The sequence below is a fragment of the Polistes dominula genome, unplaced genomic scaffold (assembly GCF_049000335.1).
Source record: "Polistes dominula isolate Pdom_NZ unplaced genomic scaffold, Pdom_raw_medaka contig_75, whole genome shotgun sequence".
Taxonomy (NCBI): domain Eukaryota; kingdom Metazoa; phylum Arthropoda; class Insecta; order Hymenoptera; family Vespidae; genus Polistes; species Polistes dominula.
In genome coordinates, this window is record NW_028301003.1 from 3,099,371 (window position 1) to 3,122,038 (window position 22,668).

Here is a 22,668-nt window from a genome sequence, read left to right on the forward strand (position 1 = left end):
TTTTCTTTTTAACAGGGGTGGTAGAAAAAAAAGTTGTTGGTTAAAAATGGCTTTTACTTTTACGCGTGTTAAATTACGGAAAGTAAACGGCAGCCATGACAGTTGTTATTTATCGTATGCATGATTTATAGGTTAATTGTTTGACGTTTAATTCGAAATATTTTGATTTTTAAGATAGTTGTCTCTCATTACGAACCATCATTTATTTATTCGTAAGATTTTTTTAATCCTCATAATCAAACTTCTATTTTTACGTGTAAGATTACGGAACGTACGGAACGTAAACGGCAACCATGACAGTTGGATGATTTATAGGTTAATTGTTAGACTTTTAATTTGAAATATTTGGATTTTTAAGATTATCTCTCATTTGGAACCATCATTTAATTATTCGTAAGATTTTGTTGTTTTTATCAATAAAATAATGTTCAACTTACCAATCAATTCGTTCAATATTGATACAATTCAAAAAATAATTCAAACTCTTTGTCCCAATCCTTGTAGAACCATTTAGCAAGTTCCATTTGAACTTAAACTACAATAAATTCTCCTCTTACTTCACTATAGTTATAGAAAGTAATAGTACTAGATTAGTTAGTTTCAAATAACTTTCTACAACTACGAGACAGTTATTCAAGGTATGACCAAGTAGATGCAGTAAACTCTTACTATATATAACCAGTATACTTCTGATACAAAAAGTATTATAATCATACAGAGTATCCAATCATAGAAATGTCTCTAGTCAAGTTTCTTTATGCAAAAACAATACACGAGAATTCCTAACCTATAATTTGATTACAATGTATAACCAAAAAAGAAAATGATCAAACTAAACTTGACCAACATTGAATTGAAACAACTTTTGATCCATCCTGTAGAAGTTTGTACAAAGTTCACAGAACTAAAGAGGAGTGAGAGGGTGTAAGGGGGTTGAAGATACCTCAGTGGTGACTTGGACAGTAGTAGAAATGTTGAACAATAGCCGTATGTCAGTATGTCCTTCAGTTAGCACCACCTCTGTCGCCTGGGTTTCAATTAAGCAGATCTTGGTCTACACTCTCATCCCTCATCCTCCCCTTCATCAACCCTTCCCTTCTTTACCCCCTGACCCTCGTTAGGTCCACTCTCCTCTACTTAATTACCGTCCCATTTGGTATATGTGTGTATATTCGTGAGTACATATGCAATGCAGATCTCTTCACTGTAGTTGACCTTCTCTATGGTTTACTGTACTCAGCCCACCCCTAAACATGGGGTGGACTTTCAACATGGGCTAATATTCTAGGGCACATTGCTTTCCTTGTCCTTTCCCTGTCATCTCTACATTGAATTATGTTGTCTCTCTGGATTGTCGTTGTAATTCGAAACATTATCTTGTGGTCAAATTTCCTCCAGGCCTTTCTCTCTCTCTCTCTCTCTCTCTCTCTTGCTAAATATTCTTTGATGGTTTATTTTTCTAATTTATTACACCCAATAATATTATCCAAAAATTCGAATCATGTGATAGATAATTGCAAATATATTTCAAAATCTTTCTACCCTTTTGTAAGTTATTTTTATTTCCTTTCTAAAAGTCACGTAAAAGAGAAAAATATAGGACATTAGAAGTGACACCTCAGCAGCATTGCTTTCTTTTCTTTTCTTTCCTTTGCTTCTTCCTGATCTCATGTTAAGTCTCGGAAATAAAGACAATTGGCAAGGACGTGAAGTGAACCGGAAACGAGGTCAACGAGGTCAAGTGGGTAGTAGCTTGATCGAATTGGTCCTCGTTAAAAGACTTTAATACACAAACCGCGCCGAATGCTACCCTAGCTAGCTGGCAAACTGACAAGGAGAAAAAGATAAGTACATCCCCCTTCCCTCTCCCTTCTCATCGAAACCAGAGTGGTTGAGTGAGGTATTCGTAAAAACGTGAGAAAAATCTTTCTATTTTTTTTATTCCCACCCCTATATAAAAGAGAACTTCTTTTTTTTTACACAAACCTTTTTCGAACTCATCGAAATGCCCCAATAAATTTTTTAAGGTTAGAACGTGATTTAATCGCTACACAATTACTAGACATTTTAATTTTTTCTTATGCAATTTGGGGGAGAATTAGTTTGGGGAATATTATGACATTTCTGGTAATTTTATTGAAAAGGGTTCTTTTTTAGGGGATGAATGTTAAAATAGTGTTGTATGTATTTATATTATACTGTATTTTAACTATGGTGGGTGTCTTGTTAAGCTGCAAATTGTAATATATTATTACTGTATTAAATTGCTTAGTAATAATAATGTGTACTGTAACTGTATTTATATACAGTTATATATTATAGTTTACTAAAAGGTTCAAATTCGAAAGGATTCCTCAACAAAGCAGAATTTTATTTAATAAAATTAAACTTTTTACTTTGAAACTAATGATTTAAATTCTAAATTGCATACTCTAGTGGTTCTTATGGATCCGTTTTTGAGAATATATATGTATATAGTATACTACTACTCATAAAAGGTTCATAATCAAAAGATGCTTCTATCTCAAAAAAATATAATTCTAATAATAAGGAACCGAAATCTGTATTAAATGTTTTAAAATTCTCATTTAAATACACCCTGTTCTATTTGGAGATCCGGACAATGAAATTTCTGAACATTCGAATTAATTAATTATTTTTGGATTTAATTATCACCCCCAACTTTCGTCAGGGGAATTCAAAAAATTGAGTTATAAACTCATCACAATGTTCTCCTCCACGGAAATCTTTAGTAAAAGGCGAAAGATTTATTCGTCATTCTGAAGGAAAACCAGAGTGTCTTCTCCCGGTCAGTGGTAGTCCTTTATACAAATGCAGCTAACATTTCACATGCGAGTCAAAGATTCCATCTAGCGGTCAATCGGTGAACGAAGAAAAAAAATGTCTGGAGATGAATGTGTACGATGTTTTTTTTCTTCCAATCTTATAATATTTCTAATTAATTGTTATATATAATATAAACAATATTTTTATATAATTTAACAAAATTATTTTACTATATAAATAAATAAAATATGGTTATAACAATTATATTGATTGTAAAGTCATGGGTTTTTTTTTATTAATAAATTTCATTTTATATAACAAATATATTATTATAAATATATAAATTAAATATTATATATAAAATGTTATATTTTATTATTTATATTATTATAAAAATGTTATTATTATAAAAATGTTATTATTATTATTATTATTATTATTATTATTATTATTATTATTATTATTATTATTATTATTATTATTATTATATAATTATTATATGTTATACAATATATAACATTTTATAAACAAATGTTTTTTTTTTAAATTTTATTCTTTGACTTTTTATTATTATTTTAAAAATAAAGACAACACTATTATAAAATAAAATAAATACATAGAATATAGTTTGAAGTAGAATGAAATAGAAAACATAGAATTGGTTAGGTGTATTCTTGTCGTATGTATTGGACTTTAAGTGCTTTCCAATGTCTACTATATCTATCATTGGGATATATTTCCCAGCTTTGTTCCGCGTCGGCGATTCAGAATCCGGGAGAACCACAGCTGCGGTCGCGTCTTCTCCGCATCACGACCACCACGTTCAACTGCTACTACAAACTACTACAACTACTACTGCTAATCGTGACCGAGTTTTCCCTTAAGAGATTTTCCTTACTTCCAATATTTTCCATTGACGATAATTCGATAAAACGATTACAACAAAAAATAGAATTAAATATTCTAAGGGTTTTTTTTTAAACCTTGTATTTTTTTTTTTTAACAAATTTTTAGAAACTATATTTTCTTCAACACGCAACAAGATGACACATCGGTTAGGAATTATACTTCTATTTGGGTTTATGTATTGTCCCACCTTTTTTTTTTATCCCTAATACCAAACTCAGTCGATAATGTAGGTCTGATATGATACATCGGTAAAGAATTCTAATTATTTGAGTATAGAAATATATAAGATAGTTTATATTAGATATAATAAAACATTGAGCACACAAAATTAGTTTATGTAAACATTAATTTTGAATATATTTACATATATGTATTTCAGTAAATGGGTCGATGTTTTGGATAGTTCGTTCATCCCTGTCTTTCTCAACAAAGAGGAGGTTAAACTCCGTAGCGTGGTGGTGGTGATGGTGGTGGGAGTAGAACCCAAAAATATCTCATTGTGTCGTACATTATTTCTCTTGTGTGTATTCATCTATACAATTTGCATTCTTATAAATAAATTTGATATTTGCATACACATTTTTCTTAATATGACACTAATACTAATAATAGTATAATATATAAATAAATATTATTTATTATAAATACAATACTTGTATCACACACATACACACACACATACACACACACATATATACATGTGCATGCATATGTCCTATATTATACTCCATAAATGGGAATGCAACCAGTGACGTAGTTAACAACGTGCAACCGGTTCTAAAGCAAAAGCAGGGAGATCCACGAACAATGCCAGAGAAATCGTGCACGATGACCAAAGACGGTCTAAGTCCACCATACTTATCACACATACACAGAAATAAAACACGCTTTCTCTTTCTTTCATTCTTTCTCTTTTTCTCAGTGTGTCTCCACCCTCTTCTTTACTTCTTTTTATGCTACTACCCTAAGATATATTACCCACGGACTCGTTTGTACGTTTACAGGCCGCTCATCGTTCCACCAAATATGGCACCCCATCTTCCACATCTTTTACCTCTTTTCTTTCACGGTGTTCGAGCAATGAACGTTCGTTAGGATACTTGTTCACTTTCTTTAATACGATTTTTATCAAAACTTCACATCTCGGAGTCTTCATACTCCAAGAATTAAACTTACAAATCGTCAAGTGAGAAAAGCATTCACACATGATCCGCCATTTTTTATAATCTTTTATGAGACTGTATAATATTCATACGTATATATTTATTTTTTTATTTTTTATTGCTTCGTAGAATTTATTGAAATATTTTATGTAAATTGTTTATACTTTGTTTATAATTTATTACACAAATGTGAGAGGGGAATTAAAAGACACGTTGAAGGTTTTTTTGTGTGTGTGTGTGTGTTATTTTTTTTTTTTTTAATTTGAATCGGGTATACTGTTTGTCTCAATTTTCTCTTGGGTCACGTTTTTCTTTTGGCACGAGAAGAATGTTTCATACTTACCCTGTCCGAATGTAGGAACCTCATAAAGCTTTCTCTCACTCAGCTATATTTATTTGCTTCACCAAAGTATTCCAATTTTCCTCGCGTTTTCTCGTTAATTCGTATCCCGTCTCGTTTTTTAGATAGAAAGAGACAGAGATAACCTCTTTACTCACAATAATATAGTATGTAATATATGAAGTATGTTACATTCCAGAAAATTATTACTTGTCCTCATACTTCTTTCTTCTTAATAAACTTTTTATGTGGAATATAAAATGTGTCGTAAATTATGAACATTTCGAATAACATGAAAAGTTCGGTTATGTTGAATGAAATGTATTCCATTTGATCACGTGTACATTCAACTTAATTGATTTTTGTAACTTACAAAATTTAAGAATAAATAATAAAAGTAATTTTGTGAAATGATTTCGTAAGACACAAACAAAAATTGGGTCGAATCGATAGTCGAATAAATTTTCTCCGTCATTTTGTTTCTTACTACCTTAACAAAACTTCTTCCTAAATTTCTTTTTAGTAATTAAGAAAATTCAAAGAGGGTTTTTTGTTTTATGTTCAAAGAAAAGATTTAAACACCACCACCATTATTGCAACTTTACTACCATGTTATATTATTACTCATCCATTATATTTTTCTTGACTTTGTTTTATTTTGATTCATTTTATTCTTTTATCGTTCTTCTTTTTCATACTTTACCATTTTCCAATGTCTTTTGTGTATCCAGTAAACCATTTTTCCATGACACAATGCAATTTCTTTTACCTTACTCTAGCAGTATATATATCTAATAGGATTCACCATATAGGTAATGCATAACGCAAACCTACGACCATGACGACAACCATCCTATTACTTCACCCTCAACCTCACCCTCACCCTTCCTTCCTTCCTTCTTTTTTTCAATCCCATCCCTTATACTTTATCTTTCTTATTTCATTCCGATAGAACGAAGAATAAGAATAAGAAACGGGAAACTTTGTAGCTCAGAACTTAAGGAAATATGAACCGCGCGTGACTCCATTGTCGTCAAAGCTTACTTCACTCCTTTCTCCCTTTTTACAACCCTTTACTACAACTTTACGCTACCTTAACCCCATTTTTATCTTCTTTTTTCTCGAAATTGTTTCCTCCATTTTTGTTTGTTCAAAGTTAATGGTTTAGTAAGATTTGTTGTTGTTGTTGTACAAAAGTTAGGTTAGGATTGATCTTGTATAATATTTCTTTTATGAAAAGAAAGATGATGGAATACTTTGGAAATTGTTCCCGCCATTTTTATTGGGTGTTGGTGTCAATTAATGGGGTTATATGATTTTTAAATGAGTTTAAATTGTTTTATGGTTATTTTATATTAATTTTGTTTGTTGAACACATCTGATCCTCCACTTTTGTTTATTCAAAGTGGTATTGTAAGATTTGTTATCGTTATTGTTGTACAAAAGTTAGGTTAGAATTGATTATGTATTTCTTTTATGAAAAGAAAGATGGTGGAATACTTTGAAAATTGTTCCCGCCAATTTTATTTGATATCACTGACAATTAATGGAGTAATATAATTCTGTTGCTTTCGTTTAAATTGTTTTATGTATTATCTTGTTTGTTGAATACACCTTGTATATTTGAAGACTTTATTAATCATAAATTTATATTTGTGTTACAGCAAACTTATCTGACAAAGTTTGGTTATTTACCGGACAGCAATCCCGAAACCGGTAATCTCAGAACGGAAGATCAACTGAGGGACGCCATTAGAAATTTACAAGTAAGAATAACATTTATAACATTTACATTTATACCAAATAAATTTTAATATAAAAAAAGAAAGAAAAAGTAAACACACCAAAATATATAATATTATTCTCACAAATTCAAATTGGTTGGAAATAGAGCAAATCGATGATAAAGGTTCAAATTCAAATTCAAATTCAAATTCATATTCAAATTCAAATTTTGTGGCATAGAAAATTCCACCAATCGTTAATATAACCTCCTTTCACACCCACACACTATTATTATTATTATTATTATAATTATTATTATTATTATTATTATTATTATTATTATTATTATTATTTCCAATAGAAATATCGTAGCAATAGTATCTACAAATTTTTTTATATAAAAATAAAAAAATAAAAATAAAGAGAACATAAATGGATGAATAATCAAAATGTCTTAATTAAAATTCTACAAACGAAATTGAACAAATAAAAGAAACAAAAACGTGTGTTTGAAATTACCATATCGATGATTTCCGGTGATTACAAACATCACCAACCAACCGTGTCCTATCTTTTTCAAAAAAAAAAAAAAAAAAAAAATGATTAAAGCTAGAACTGTAGAATGTTACATAGAAGAAGAAACACAATGGGGGTGTTAGAAAAGTAATGGGGAAAAAATAGAGAACATTGGATGGAAGAAAACGTTGGTTTTAAAATGCACAGACCATTGGAAAAACGATCTGTTGTCAGTGACATTACACACATACAACACCATCAATGTATGTATGTATGTGTGTGTGTGTATGTGTAGAAAAGAAAAGACAGAAGCAGACCACCGTGTAACTGGCCAACGTTTTTCACCCTTCTAACATTTTTTTTTCTTCTTTTCTTTCATTTCTTCTTCTTATTCTCATTCTCCACCATTCAACAAAAGGATTTGCATGAAAATCGAACTCGTCAAGAAGAAAGAATACGTGTGAGTGTGCACACATATGTACATATATTCATCGTCATGGTGTGAATACATGTTTTTTTTCATTCTTTTCTATTCTATTCCCCATATATATATATATATTCAGAGACAAAAATCAGTACACATGAAAGTTTGATGATGAATATCTTTTGAACGCTTAATTTAATCGCCAAAACATAAGACACAATTTTTATAGAGCAGTTAATTTCCTACAAAAATTTGTATTGTGCACTGTTTAATAGTCATTTATTGTCAAGTTATAAAATTCATAAACAAAAATAAAATTTGTCTAAAAATCATCAAATTTAAATCTTCAATATCATTCAAATGGTGAGGTTTACGGAAAAAATATAAGATACCTTTTTTGTAGAGCATTAAATTTCCTACAAAATTCGTCTAAAATATTTTTCTGTACAATCAATAAATAATGAGGTATGAATTTTATTCTATTGGACTGAGAAAAAAAATAAAAAACTGCGATGCGGTAGATCTTCCTATTAAAATTAAGAGCTCATATTGGGTAAGAATTCTTTTAAGGTGTCTAGGAACCCATTTTTGAGTGGCACTTGAAAAAAAAAAGTCATTTTTTTGACCCACCCTAATATATATATAAAGGGAAGGAATGTGTTAGACAAAAATTATTTTTGTTGATTTGTGTATGTTGATAAAATATTTTAATTTGTGTGTACATTTATTGGATTCAATTTTGTATTTCGAATGATTCTGTTCGTTTTCTTTGAAATTCTTTCTTCTTTATCAATTTAATTATTATTATATTTTTTTTTTTTGATTACAGAGATTCAGTGGTATTCCGGTTACTGGTGAGATCGATGATGCCACGCGTAAATTGATGAAAGCACGACGTTGTGGTCTATCTGATAGACAGGATCCAAGATACTCAAGGACGAGACGCAAACGTTTTACGATTCATGGACAACGGTGGCCGTATCGGAATCTCACTTGGAGGTTTGTCTCTGTTTTTTTTTTATACATGCAAAATAAAAAAAGAAACCGGTTTATATCAATTAACCATCATTTTCATCCATGTTGAAATATAAATCTGATAATTTTGTACTCCGTCGATAACGAGGATTACTTTTGATTATGATATGTACAGTTATACACTGTGTAGTAATTTGTTTATTTTATTTGTATGTTTTTAATTTGATAATTCGATATGATGTCGAACAGCAACGCAATTATTTGTACAGGATTTGTTTTGCTTTTATTTTCTTCTGATACGCGTCGTTCGCCATTTTGGTATGCGATATACGATCGCACACGATTTTGGGTTCTATTTTTTTTTTTCTGTACAGTTTTTCCTTTTTTTCTTTCGTTTTTAATTCTCATTTTTATTTACCGAGCTTTTCTTCGGTGAACTTTTAGTTCTCGAACTCGAATGAGTTTCGGTGGAAAACCTGGTCGTAAAAATTTAGCACTGATAGGGTAGTAAAAATGAGAAATAGGGAATATTTAGGGAGAAAGAGACGGAAGGGACTGTGTGGAGGAAAAAGGAAGAATGATGAATAATAATCCATGCAAGTTTTGCAATTTTTTTTGTCCTTTGTGCTTTTCGTTTACTTTTCTTAATTAGATCGAAAACAGGTCGTTTTCATTTCTAGAAAAGTAATTGGACGTGTCAGTTGTACCTTTGGGATTAGGGACAAATGGAAAAGTTAGGTTATGTTCAACGAGAAAATTATCTTTCATTTTTTTTTTCCAATCATTTTTCTACGTGGCTTATGTTAGGGAAAGTTTTGAAATGATACATAAACGAAACGAAAGATTAAAAATTGAAAAAACTTTTGCTAATATGTTAAAATATTAGCAAATTTGTTAAAATATCAGCAAGTTTTTTAAATCTTGTCGTCCATTTTGTAATGAAAATTAGACATTTTGTTATAATGATTTACTTCTTTTTATAATTATATAAATTTATCGTCTGAATTTTGGCACATATGTGTCTATTTGTTTAATTCAACAATTGATTTTGTAATTGTAATTGTAATTTTTGTCATGGTTTTAGAATTAATTTAGTTACAAGTCTAATAAACGTTTAGTCTAACTAAAAAGTTAGAAGAAAAAAAAAGAAAAAGAATTATTTTTAAATTGTATAGAATACTAACAGTCGATACAGTAGGAAACTGTAATTTAGTTTGTATTCGTTTGTTCTTACCAACAACGAGTAATTTTATGGGAAATCTACATTATCGACAAACCATTCTATCATCAGATGGTGCGTTTTATTTTATATATTTTTTGTAAAGTAATTTTTTTTAACAGTTACAAAAGAATTGAGTAATATTCATTTATTCATAATAAATACTGAGGAACATATTATTAATATTTAAAATAAATGAATTAATTTCGATTAAAATTAATTTAATTTAAAGAAAAAAAAAGAAAAAATTATAAATACAACTAATTAATTTAATAAAAAGAATGGGATTAATTAGGTGTGTTGCCTTATTGAAATAGAATTGTTTAGAAATCTTTCTTTACAAAAGAATTTTAGACGAATTCAAAAGAAAAAATGGATTGAAAAAAAAAGTAGGACGACGTGGCACGATGAAATTGAAAGAAAAACAAAAAAAGAAAGAAAAAGATTTTAGAAAAAGGGGGTGAAAAAAGAATGAAACGAAACGAATTAGACGAAAAGCTCGCTGCTGCATTTCGCAAAGAGAAAAACAGAAAAAAAGAAAAATAAAAAGAAATAGAAAGAGAGAGAAAGAGAGAGAAAGAGAGAGAGAGAGAGAGAAAGAGAGAGCACGAAAAAATTATGCTCTTAACGTAGGATGTTAAATTTTTCATAACACAAAATGTCAAACACTCTCTCTGGACAATTTGCGTTTTAACGTAGAATGGAAAAGAAAAAAAACAAACGAACAAACAAACAAATTAAAAAAAAAAAACAGAGTTAGGTGAAAATGTTTAATAAAATTTAGTGTAAAATAAAAAATAAATAATAAAATTGTAAATGTAATGTAGAATAATGTTTAATAACATTGTGTAGATAATTTTTATAGATAATTTAAATAATTCATTTAATAAATTAATATAATTGTTAATTAACTAAAATATTATTTTAAAATATTTCTACTTAATGAATTATTAAAATTATTAAAATAATTTAATATAAATTAAAATGTATTAATTTAAAATTAAATGAATATTAAGAAAATAATTTAATATAGATTTCTACATTACCGACTATATAAAAAATAATATTACATTTAAATAACATTGTTATTACTTTATAATATTTTAATATATTAAATTATTATTATTAAAATAATAAAAATTATGTTATATATTAAAATAACAAAAATTAAAATTTATGAATTTAAAATTAAATTAATATTATTATTATTATTAAAATAATTTGATATAAAAATATAAAATTTATTATAATTATTAAATATATAATAAAATTTAATATAGATATAAATATAATAAAATAAATATATAATCAAATTTAATTTAGATTTATAATTAAAATACAAATAAAATCTAATATAGATTTCTACATTACCGATCATATAGAAAATAATATTTAATTTAAATAACATATAATATTTCTATCTTTCTATTTCTTTTTCTATTATTATTATTTATACTAGTAACACGAAAAATTGACGTAAAAAGAAAGAAAAAAAATGGTTGAAAGAACGTTGCGTGTATACGCGTCGTACTTCAAGCTTTTGTTTATATACACTCCTCCCACCTTCCTCAATAACAACCAGGTATCCATATTCTAGTAGAGGTTTATTTTTATTCTAGAAAAAGTTTCTCGTTGTTTAACTTGTAAACAAATTCGTGTACGTTCGGTTTCTTTCGAGATTGTATTACGTAGTTGTTGTTTTCAGTATTGTCAGTCTTATTCGAACTATGATAGATGTATCATATCATGTATATAAACGATATTAAATAAGTATCAAATTTATTTCGCATATGCTTGTGTGTGTTAGTGTATTGTTAGTGTTGTTGTGGAAATATGATATGCACGTATGCATTAGTGCTCAGTGTCGTAGTAGTTCTTGTTTGTGATAAATGTTTATTTATGATTATCTTATAGAAGATGAAAAATATTTCATTTGAGTAATGTATTGATTGGAATTATTATTCATTTTTATAAATTATTATGAATTATTATAATTATTTAAAAAAAAAAAGAATAGAAAAATTGAATAAGTTATAATAGAAAATCATTTTTTTTTTTGTATATTCTGTTGTTTGCAATGAATTTATTTGCATATTCAATGCATTAAATGATTTTGTTATAGTCTAATAATTGTATTTGGTTAATATTTTTTTTTTTTAATTATTTTACATATCAAATTATATTTGACAATATGAAACATTTTGTTATATATATTTTATTATATTTGTAATATAGTTTTATTTAATATTATATATTTTATAATTTGTATTTTATTTTATTCAATTTGTATTTGTATTTTAATTATATTTAATAAGTATATATTTTTATTTATTTTATAATTTTATTTTTATATATTTTAAAATTTTTATTTCATAATTTTTAATTTATTTGTTATATATATTTTATAATTTTAATTTTATTTTTTTATAATTTTATTTTTATGTACAATTTATTTTTATTTATTTATTTTTTTTTAATTTTATTTAAAAGATATAAATATCTTTAATTATTTTAAAAATTCCATTAAACAAAAATATATAATATTATTTTATTAGATAAATAGTTTATTTCATAGATAAATATCCTTAATTATTTTATAAATTAGATTTAACAATAATAATTAAAGAAATTATGTAGAAAAAAAAATAAAATGCAATATTCGTGTGTATAATAATTAATTTTACATTTTTAAATAAACGTTTAACTAATAGAATAATAGAAAAATGATAAACAAAAAGAATAGAAAAGAAGATGAATCACATATATAATAATAATAATAATAATTATTATTATTTTTTAAATATTTAATAATAATTTCAATGATGAGGCTAATAAATAAATTTCAAGGTTTTTTCAGCATAGATAAAAAAAATATTTTACTAGAAACGATTATGTGTTAAGTTTCTAGTTGCATGTTGTGTATTTGCGTTTAAGTTGAGAAAGATACGTTTAAGAGATAAAGGAAAGACAGCTTACTGAAGGTAGTAAAAGTATAGGGGATGTTGGTTGGAGGGGGGGGGGTAGAAAAGAGTAGGGTTGCTGAGGGTTGAGGAATTGGAGGTTGGGGATCGTTGGATAGCCCGATAAGTGGTACTGAATGCTTTTGCTACGTGAAATTTCTGATAACTACTTAGATAGCTTCTCGGTGAGAGCTTTTTTCCTACTTTTAACGCTTTACAACCTTTTCTCTTTTTTTTATATTTTTTTTTGTTTTTTTTTTTTTAGTCTAACATTATTATTTTTATTTTATTTTATATTTTTATTATCAACTCGTTTAAATCTATCTCGTTTTGATATAATTTGACATAAAGTCAAATGTGTGTTTAGATTTCTAACGTAATTTTTATTTTGGTTTTGTAATTTTTTTTTTTTCTATTTGAATTATTAATTAAATTTATTGACACCTGGATTTTTGTATTTGCGATGGAAAATTTTTCATTTGGATTTTGTAGTTTTTCTTTATTTGAATTATTAGGTAAATTTTTACTACCTGGATTTTTGTATTTGCGATGGAAAAGTTTGTTATTTGGATTTTGTAGTTTTTTTTTCTTTATTTAAATCGTTGCTTAACTTTTTTAACATCGGAATTTTTGTATTTGTGATATTTCAAATTTCATTGAATAAAAATTATTGGATGAATTTTGATCGTTAAAAAATGTAAAAAAAATGAAAAAAAAAGTAATATATTTCAATGGATCGTGGTTACATATGTAACTTTATTGGTTACATTTGAAAATCCTCTGTTTCATGAGAACATTCATTGTTTTATTGCTTTCCTGAGCTTTTTTTTTTCCGAAGGCAACCCTTTTTTTGAAAATTCCAATTCCAACTCTATTGACGCATGCACGGAGGCTTTCTCTATCCGTTCTCGATTTCGTAGACGACATATTTCATTATCGGTTTTTGAATATCACCAGCAAAATTTTCCATCAAAAATAAAGCGTATTAATATATGACGGTAAAGTAAATTTTCTAAATTGCGTTACTCTCTCTCTCTCTCTCTCTCTCTCTCTCTCTCTCTCTCTCTCTCTCTCTACGTCATTATTATTATATTATCATGCACTTAATCAACTTTTTTTTTAAATTTATTTTATTAAAGAAGAAACAACAAAAGAAATAAATGAATGTCTCAATTTTTTTGTCGATATTTTAAAGAAGTGATGACGTCAGACAACATGGCGTAACTTACAAAGATAAGCTTAAATTTCGAATGATTCAAAATATATTGCAGCTTAATACAGTAATAATAACATTTATTAGAATATTTTTCATTCACTATAGAAGAAACAAAAGAAAAAATCAATGAATTCTTTCGTAAACATTTTAAATGAATGATGACATCAGACAACATGGCGTAACTTACAAGTATAACCTAAATCTCGTACAATTAAAAACATATTGCAAATTAATACAGTGATAATAACATTTATTAGAATATTTTTCATTCACCAAAGAAGAAACAAAAGAAAAAATAAATGAATTCTTTCGTAAACATTTTAAATGATTGGTGTACGTCAGACAACATGGCGTAACTTACAAGTATAACCTAAATCTCGTACAATTAAAAACATATTGCAAATTAATACAGTGATATTAACATTTATTAGAATATTTTTCATTCACCAAAGAAGAAACAAAAGAAAAAATAAATGAATTCTTTCGTAAACATTTTAAATGATTAGTGTACGTCAGACAACATGGCGTAACTTACGAATATAACCTAAATCTCGTACAATTAAAAACATATTACAAATTAATACGTTGATTAACATTTAATAGAATATTTTTCATTTGTTTCTTGGATAATAAACAACAAATAAAATCTCAAATCTTTTTTTTCTTTATTCTTTTCTCGACACAATTAAATGAACTAAATAAAAATAAAAAAGATAAAAGGAAATAAGGCGACAGAAAATTATGTTCTAAGCGATCTACTTTAACGGCACTATATGACGACGACAACGAATAGAGAGGAGTAAAATTTGAAAAGCAAAGCATAGAAAGTGAGAAAGTGTATGTGTATACATGTGTGTTAGAGAGAGAGAGAAAAAGAGAGAAAGATAGAAAATGCTTTAGGAAAATCAAGTTATCTTGTTCCATATAGCCATATAGGTGTCTCTTTCTCTCACATGCATATACATACACACATATATACATACGTGACAGAAAGATACTTCTACTATTTATTATAAAAGCGTGTTATTTCCTATTCCTTCGGGGCAAATTGGATCACCCAATATGAACTTTGCATATTCAGCGTTAAAAGTGTCGTAGATTTTTGCTTTATAGTTATATTTCTTTCGTTTGTTTTCTACAAAGGATAAATTACTCTAAAGTTTTATCGATCAAATAATTATCTAATATGATAATTAATCAAAATCTTAAATAAATTCATATTTATTCTAATCTAAAATCTATAAATCTAATATTAATTAATATTTAAAATATTAAATTAATATCTAAATAAATTCATATCTAAAATAATAAATTATTATCTAAATAAATTCATATCTAAAATATATAATAAATTAATATCTAAATAAATTCATATCTAAAATATATAATAAATTAATATCTAAATAAATTAATATCTAAAATAATAAATTAACATCTAAAAAATTTAATAAAAAATAATAAATAAAAATTGTAATAATAATATATTTTTAAATATGAACTATAGTAACACTCGAAAATACTACATATATAAACAAAATATTATATTAATTATTTAAAATATTTAACAAACAATCATCCCTTTAACCAACAATCCAGTTATTCTTCCTTTTTTGTAAAACAAGAAACAAAGAATCAAAAAATATTACCAATATAAGTGGAGTATAGTGAAGAGGTTATGTTGACACGAATGCACAAATGCATTGTAAAGAAAGTTTTTTTATTAACGATTTAATTTAAAAAAAAAAGAAAATAAATGGACAGATAAAAAGAAAGAGAGAAAAAAAAATAAGAAAGAAAAGAAAATGAAAGTTTATTTATCGATCAAATAATTAGCAGTTTTAACGAGCTATAGAACAAGTTAGGTTAGGAAGGCCAACGATAATCGATATTCCTCTAATCGCGAAGAAATGTAATTTATCTCTCTCTCTCTCTCTCTTTTTCTCCTTGGTAAGAAAGATGGGGATGAGGGGGTTGGAAAGGGGAAGACTGTTCCATCTTCTTCCACCCTATTTGGAACGCCCCTTTAACTTGGCAATCGTGTTACGATTAGAGCAGCCCTTCGTCACGTGGCAGCTCCTAATTAGATTTTCTTTTTTAACGTTAATTCGTTTGACGATGCGCGATGGGGTGAGACTGAGAGTAAGAGAGTGAGAGGAGGTAAGATAAGGGGGTGAGAAAGCTTGGAAATATTTTCAAATAACTTCATCGTTTTATTCTTCTTACTTCTTCGTATTCTTTTTTCCTTTTCACTCTGATGTTTTCATCGTTTATCTTCTTTTCTTTTAGATTTTTTTTGTCAAGGTGTTTGCAAGGAAGTAGAAAGTAATCTTCTACTTAAAAAAAAAAAAAAAAAAAAAAAAACACATTAAACACGAGAAAGAATAAAACAAAGAACGAAAGAAAAGTGTACTCGTTTAAATGGGGGGTAAAAAATAGAAATAGAAATAAATTATATTAATATGTAATTGTATTAATAAAAAATAAAAAAAGAAGAAATGAAGAGTGGGTAGGGTGAGGGGTTAGTTTTATAAGCAAAACAAGGTATACACACGCACACATATATATATTCGAATGTAGGGGTTTGAAAGTTGGAAGTGAAGGTGTGGTGGTGTTCACGTGTGTGAGACATGGAGGCGCAAACAAACCGGAAGACAATAGGGGGAAGCATGACAGGCGGTTGAGGGACGACTACTATTCCCCTTTTGTTCAGAATCATGCAGATCGGTCCAAACCCAGTAGCACAATGGCAGCCAATCATGTGTCGCGATCGAGAGCTTGTGATCCTCTGCATAAGCTTATACCAAACCTCCTCTTTCTCTTTCTCTTTCTCTTTCTCTTTCTCTCTCTCTGTTGAAGTGAGAGAAAGGAAAAAGGGTTTTCCTTGTAGTTGCAGTTGTAGTAGTAGTAGTAGTAAAGGTTTCGTCGATATCACTTGGTCGTGTGGCTCGTAGCTTAATTGCTGGAAACAATGGAATTATTGTTAGACGTGGTGGTGGTACCACACAGGAAACTACCATCTTCTATCTCACTCTCTTGAACAACCTTTTTCTTTCCTATTACCAACCTAAAACCTTCTTACCCTCACCTACACCTACTACTACTAATTCTACTAATTCTTTTCAAAACAATTTCTTTCTCAAAACTCATTCGTTGGGATTCATTTGATCAATTATTTTCATCTTAACCATTGACTTTTCTAAAGTTTCTTACATCTTTCTTTATAGGGATTTTTAATTTTAGTGTTAGAACCTTTCATTTTATCAATTTAATATGTTACAAGGTTAAAACGACTAAAAGCGCCACGTCAGCCATCGGTGACTGACATTAGATTTTATTTTAGGCCGTGTCAGCCATCGATGACTGACACTCAACTATTTTTTTTAATACGAAGTAACGCTTGTGGCCTAACGACAATTTCCCCAGGAATTCGCGTGTTAATATTGATCTTAGAATATTTTAAACTTAACAATCATATAGTCAACTGTTTGAATTACCAATAAAATATTAAAATTGTTAAATTAGTGAATGTAATTTTGATCAAATGTTTAGGTTAAGTATTCTATGTAACAATGTAATTGTAGTATAGTAAAGTAATAGACATAGTGCTGTTGACAAAACACTTCACGAGAAAAGAACTTTTGCACTAGGTTGAGAAAGACCAAACGGAAGTAGGGGTTAATTAATGCTGTGCTGTAATCAGCACGAACGTGCAGTTTTAAGAGTTTCCATCCCCTCTCCTACTTTTTTTTTCTTTTCTCTTTCAGTTTATTATCTTGCTGGTTGGTTCTCTCTGTTTCTTTTATTTTCTTGTTTTTTTCCTCCATCTTGTTACTTCTCTCTCACTCTCTCTCTCTCTCTCTCTCTCTCTCTCTCTTTTAACAGATTGAGTTTACTCATACGCGTAATTGCGGTTAAATTGGACGACACTAACCTAAGTGGCAATTGTTTTTTCTTTCATGATACCTAATTTTATTTTTCACATCGTTTTTAAGACATCATTTTCATTCAATTGTGTTTCAAATTCAACGTATTCAAGAATAAAATTGAACATATTGAGTTGTTCGAAAACTTAACCTAACTTTTTGCTTCTTAACCTAAAAAATAAGCTTTTCAAGTGGTTACAAACAGTTGAATAGGATAAATTTAAGCTCTCATTGATCTCACGTGTTGTAATTTGCTAGTTTGCATCAACTATTGTGTTTATTGTGTCAAGAAAAAATGAAATTACTTTTTGAACAACCCAATATCATAAAATGAATATATTTTAAATATAAATAGTATAATTGTCATACACCTGTTAAGTATAAATCCTCTTATTAGTAACATTAATACTACTAATGTTTCTACTAACACAACCAGATATAAATGAGTCAAAGAGAATGAAAGATAGATAAGGTAAGCAGATGAAACAGGAATATGCATTACGAACGTGTGTATGCACATATAACTGGACGTAATGTAGAGAGGGGGTTGGGTGGTGTTAGGGGTAGGTAGATTGTAGGGTGCCTAGGAAATGTTAGTAGTAGTGGTAGTAGTATGCTTGAAGAGGCACGTTGCTCCGTTCCTAGTACGAGGACACTCCAAACGGAACTAGGTGTTGGTTGAAGGTTTTAGAGAGGGTTGGAAAATGCAAGAGGTTGCTTCTGGCTTCTGCTTCTGCTGTTGCTGCTGCTTTTGCTGCAGCTACTGATGCAGATACGTTCATGATGGTTACACATCCATTCCTTGTAACACAATTTTTTAAAAAGAACTGATCAAATTTGTTTTACAAATGTTTAACAACTGTTTGCTAATTTTAATGGGTTGTTTGTTACAACCATTTGTACACGTTTTATTATTATTATTATTATTATTAATTGGCATTAGGTTTTATTATATTTGTTAGATTAATTTCTTTTTTTTCATTTTATAATTTAATAATGAATTATTTTTTCTATAAAAACAAATATGAATTTAAATGGGTTGTTTGTTGCAACCATTTGTACACGTTTTGTTTTATTATATTTTGTTAGATTAATTTCCTTTTTCTTTTTTTTTTTAGAGGGGATGGGGATTGTTTTAAAATGGAAATCTTACAATTGTGTGTGAACTGTATAGAATTTTCTTATCTAATTGTATTATTTCTCTTTCATTTTCTATTGAAAACGTGAATGGTTTATCAAGATTTACCCAAAGGAATGGAGAACAAAGTAGAAATGTTATAAATCGTAGTTTAATTAATGTTACCTGTGATGTCATTTTATTATTTCGTGTTGCTATATCTTATTATTCAAAAACCCAACGATTATTATTATTATTCTATTGATAATAATAATTTCTAGTTGTTACTTTTCAAATGAATTTTTTGATTGTTCGATTTCAATTGGATTTAGATCGTTGTATTCCTGTGGGGGTTTTGGGTGTTGGGTGGGGTGTTTTTTTTTTTTTAAATTACAATTTGGATAGGTCTGCTTTAAATCTCAATTGAAAATGTTTTCATCACACACATACACATATACAGTGTATTATATGTTCATTCGAGTATCTTTTATCTTTTCAAATCCGATTTGATTTTTATGTGAATTGAAATTTGTTGTTGTTAAATGTTTATCGTTTAAACATTTTCTAAAATTTAATATCGAATTAAATTTACAATTGTTATTGGATTTAATGTTGAATAATATCTTTCAAACATTTTCTAAGTTTTTTCTTCTTTTTTTTTTTTTTTTTTACATTTGATTTATCGAGTACTTGATTTTTTTTATCCCAGCATGCATTTTATTTCAAGTGTACTTGAATTTTACCATTTTTTTTTTTTTATCGAATGCATCTTAAGTATTTTATTTTTCTTTCTTGCTTCAAATATGATTTGAAGATAAGATTTAGGGTACTGTAAAAACTTGATCGGAGTTTCGTTTAGGTTAGAATTTGATTTTTGTTTTATTTAAATAGTTCTTTAAATCTTCTTATGACTTTCAATTGAAATTTGCTATCCTGCGATTATGTGTTTGAATTATTTAAAAAATAAAAACAAATATTTATTACGTTCGTATAATTAATATTTAGAATTTGAATTACGAAAAAAAAAATAAAAAAATAAAAAAAAGATTATTCAAAGTACAATAAGATTCTTATCAAATGAATTCTCAGTAAATTTGTTCTTTTTTTTTCTTTTGTGATTTTATTGTTCGTTCATTTCTTATTCTTTTCTCATAGATCTCTTTCCCTTTATTTTCTTTTCATTCTTTCTTTCTTTCATTCTTCTCAAACAGTTTAAAGACGATTTGCATGAGGAAGCGGGGGAAATAGTAGGAGGCCCTTAATTCCCGGTTCGACATCTTCGTGTCTGCTTCGAAATTTCCGTAGAGAAGCGATTTCCTTTCTATACTTCAAGAGGGTATAGGAAATGATTTTCCTTTTCCTTCCGCAAGAAGTAAATTCTAATCTGTTTCTATCTATCTCTTTCTCTTTCTCTTTCTCTTTATTTCTTTCTTTAAATTAAAGAATCTTCTGATAAAAACTAATAGTAGTTTGAAAAATTATATAAAAGTATGGAAAACTCTCATCGTTACGCCATTTACAATCACATGATCAAATCTTAATCCATTAACTAACAAATTTTTTTTTTTAATTTTTGGTTGGATAAGTTATATACGTATATGCACAAAAGTTAATGTAGCAGTATAATTTTATTTGAATTATGTTTTGTTTTGAAAATATTTTATATTTTTGAAAATATCCCAAATGGGTTATTGTGGCTGGTTGCATGAAAAAAAAAATTAATAGGAAACTAGTTCTTTTATTATATGCGTTCTCTCATACATACAAGAACAGCTGTTATTTATGCCATTCTTTTATACAGTCCACATGTAACCCGACGTTACATTTGCCACATTGTTTTCTTACATTTGTTTTACACACATTTAACACATTAATTACGCACATTATTGGGTCCGTCCGTACACTTTCGGGAAACGTTTTGACGCTTGCTTTTGTAGAGAAGGTCTACCATGATTTTTAAGATTAGAAGGTGATTCTCGTTGCAAATATGCTAGGACGATATTTTGTCGAAATTCCTATAATTTGCATGGCTTTGTTAGCATTGCAATATAGTACGTAAGCGTTTACAACTGATGTGTCGATTATGTTGGTAAAAATAGCAAAATACCACTTTTTTTCACAAATTTTTATCCTGTATTTGTTAGCATTCCAGTCAAGTTTGTAGTAAACACCTCACATAAACTTATTATAGTTACTTATGCAATACGATTGAAGCTGTATGAATAAACCCTATGAGAGAGTAAAAGAAACTTGATATCAACCACAATCCCCAAATCGGTATCGTTATAAAATGATCAATAAAATAATTTCAATAAAAAACAGAAGACTGAGTAAGTAACAGATCGTTACTATTTATTACCTTTAAATTACATATTTATTCACAGTATGTCTTCATTATAATATAAAAATTACACGAAAAATATAATGCTTCAAGTATGAAAATTCTGTTCCGCTAAACTTACAGACGAATTTCAAATTTGTTCGCTTATTGTAACGAAACGAAACACAGAATACACACTTTCTGCCACCCACAATATTGACTGATGTATATAGAATGAAACAAAACAATCAGGCGTATTATACATATTTTTGGCGTCGAGTGGTGTACGTAAAATTGCAAAATCCTCTAATGGGGATCGTGACAATTAATGGGTTAATCTAAGATGGCGTTTTTTCATTTTACAAAATGCTAATTCTAACGTAAAATCAAAATGTTTCATATTTTATACACGTATTTGTCTTTGGGTATGCATATATGTGAAATATGATTTAAAAAATTCATTCATTTAGATTTCTTGTGTAAAATAAGTAATAAATTTGATTTAATATTCATATTATATAATATATTAAAATAACATAACCTCAGAATATATTTGTTATAGAAAGTAATTTCATCTTTTATAAAATAAGTAATAGATTTAACTTAATAAACCGATATTATAATATATTAAAATAACATAACCTCAAAATATATTTATTATAGAAAGTATTTCATCATATTTTATATGCCTATAAATCATTTAGATTTCTTTTGTAAAATAAATAATAGATTTGACTTAATAAACCGATATTATAATATATTAAAATAATATAACCTAAAAATATTAGGTGGTTCGGAAAGTCGTTTCGTTCTTCTTTTGTAAAAATAAAGATAATTTTTGCTTCGAGGTTAAACCTTAACCTTTCAAGTGGTCATAAATAGTTGAATTTGATAAATTTAACCTCTCATCGATCTCATGTGTTACTATTTGTCGGTTTGCATCAACTAATACCATTATTGCGTCAGCAAAAAACGAAACGACTTTTCGAATCACCTAATATATTTTTTATCATATATTATACATGTATTGGGATCTCTAGCATTTGAATACGCTATCTGGTGGCTAAATTCAAA

The 22,668-nt window shown here is 27.8% G+C and overlaps 1 protein-coding gene and 1 non-coding gene across 3 annotated transcripts in view; one reads left to right on the forward strand and one right to left on the reverse strand.

Annotated features, from left to right (window-relative positions):
- Nucleotides 1–22,668, forward strand: part of Mmp2 (Matrix metalloproteinase 2) — a 152,795-nt gene that overhangs the window by 41,894 nt on the left and 88,233 nt on the right. For both annotated transcript variants that reach the window (XM_089174001.1, XM_089174002.1), the window contains exons 3-4: nucleotides 6,864–6,965; nucleotides 8,694–8,863. In XM_089174001.1, the coding sequence (XP_089030127.1) occupies nucleotides 6,864–6,965; nucleotides 8,694–8,863 (272 nt within the window). The remainder of the gene's footprint in view (nucleotides 1–6,863; nucleotides 6,966–8,693; nucleotides 8,864–22,668) is intronic.
- On the reverse strand, nucleotides 2,675–2,800 carry LOC149032155 (U5 spliceosomal RNA). The gene has a single exon (XR_016177056.1). It is a non-coding gene; the product is annotated as a U5 spliceosomal RNA (small nuclear RNA).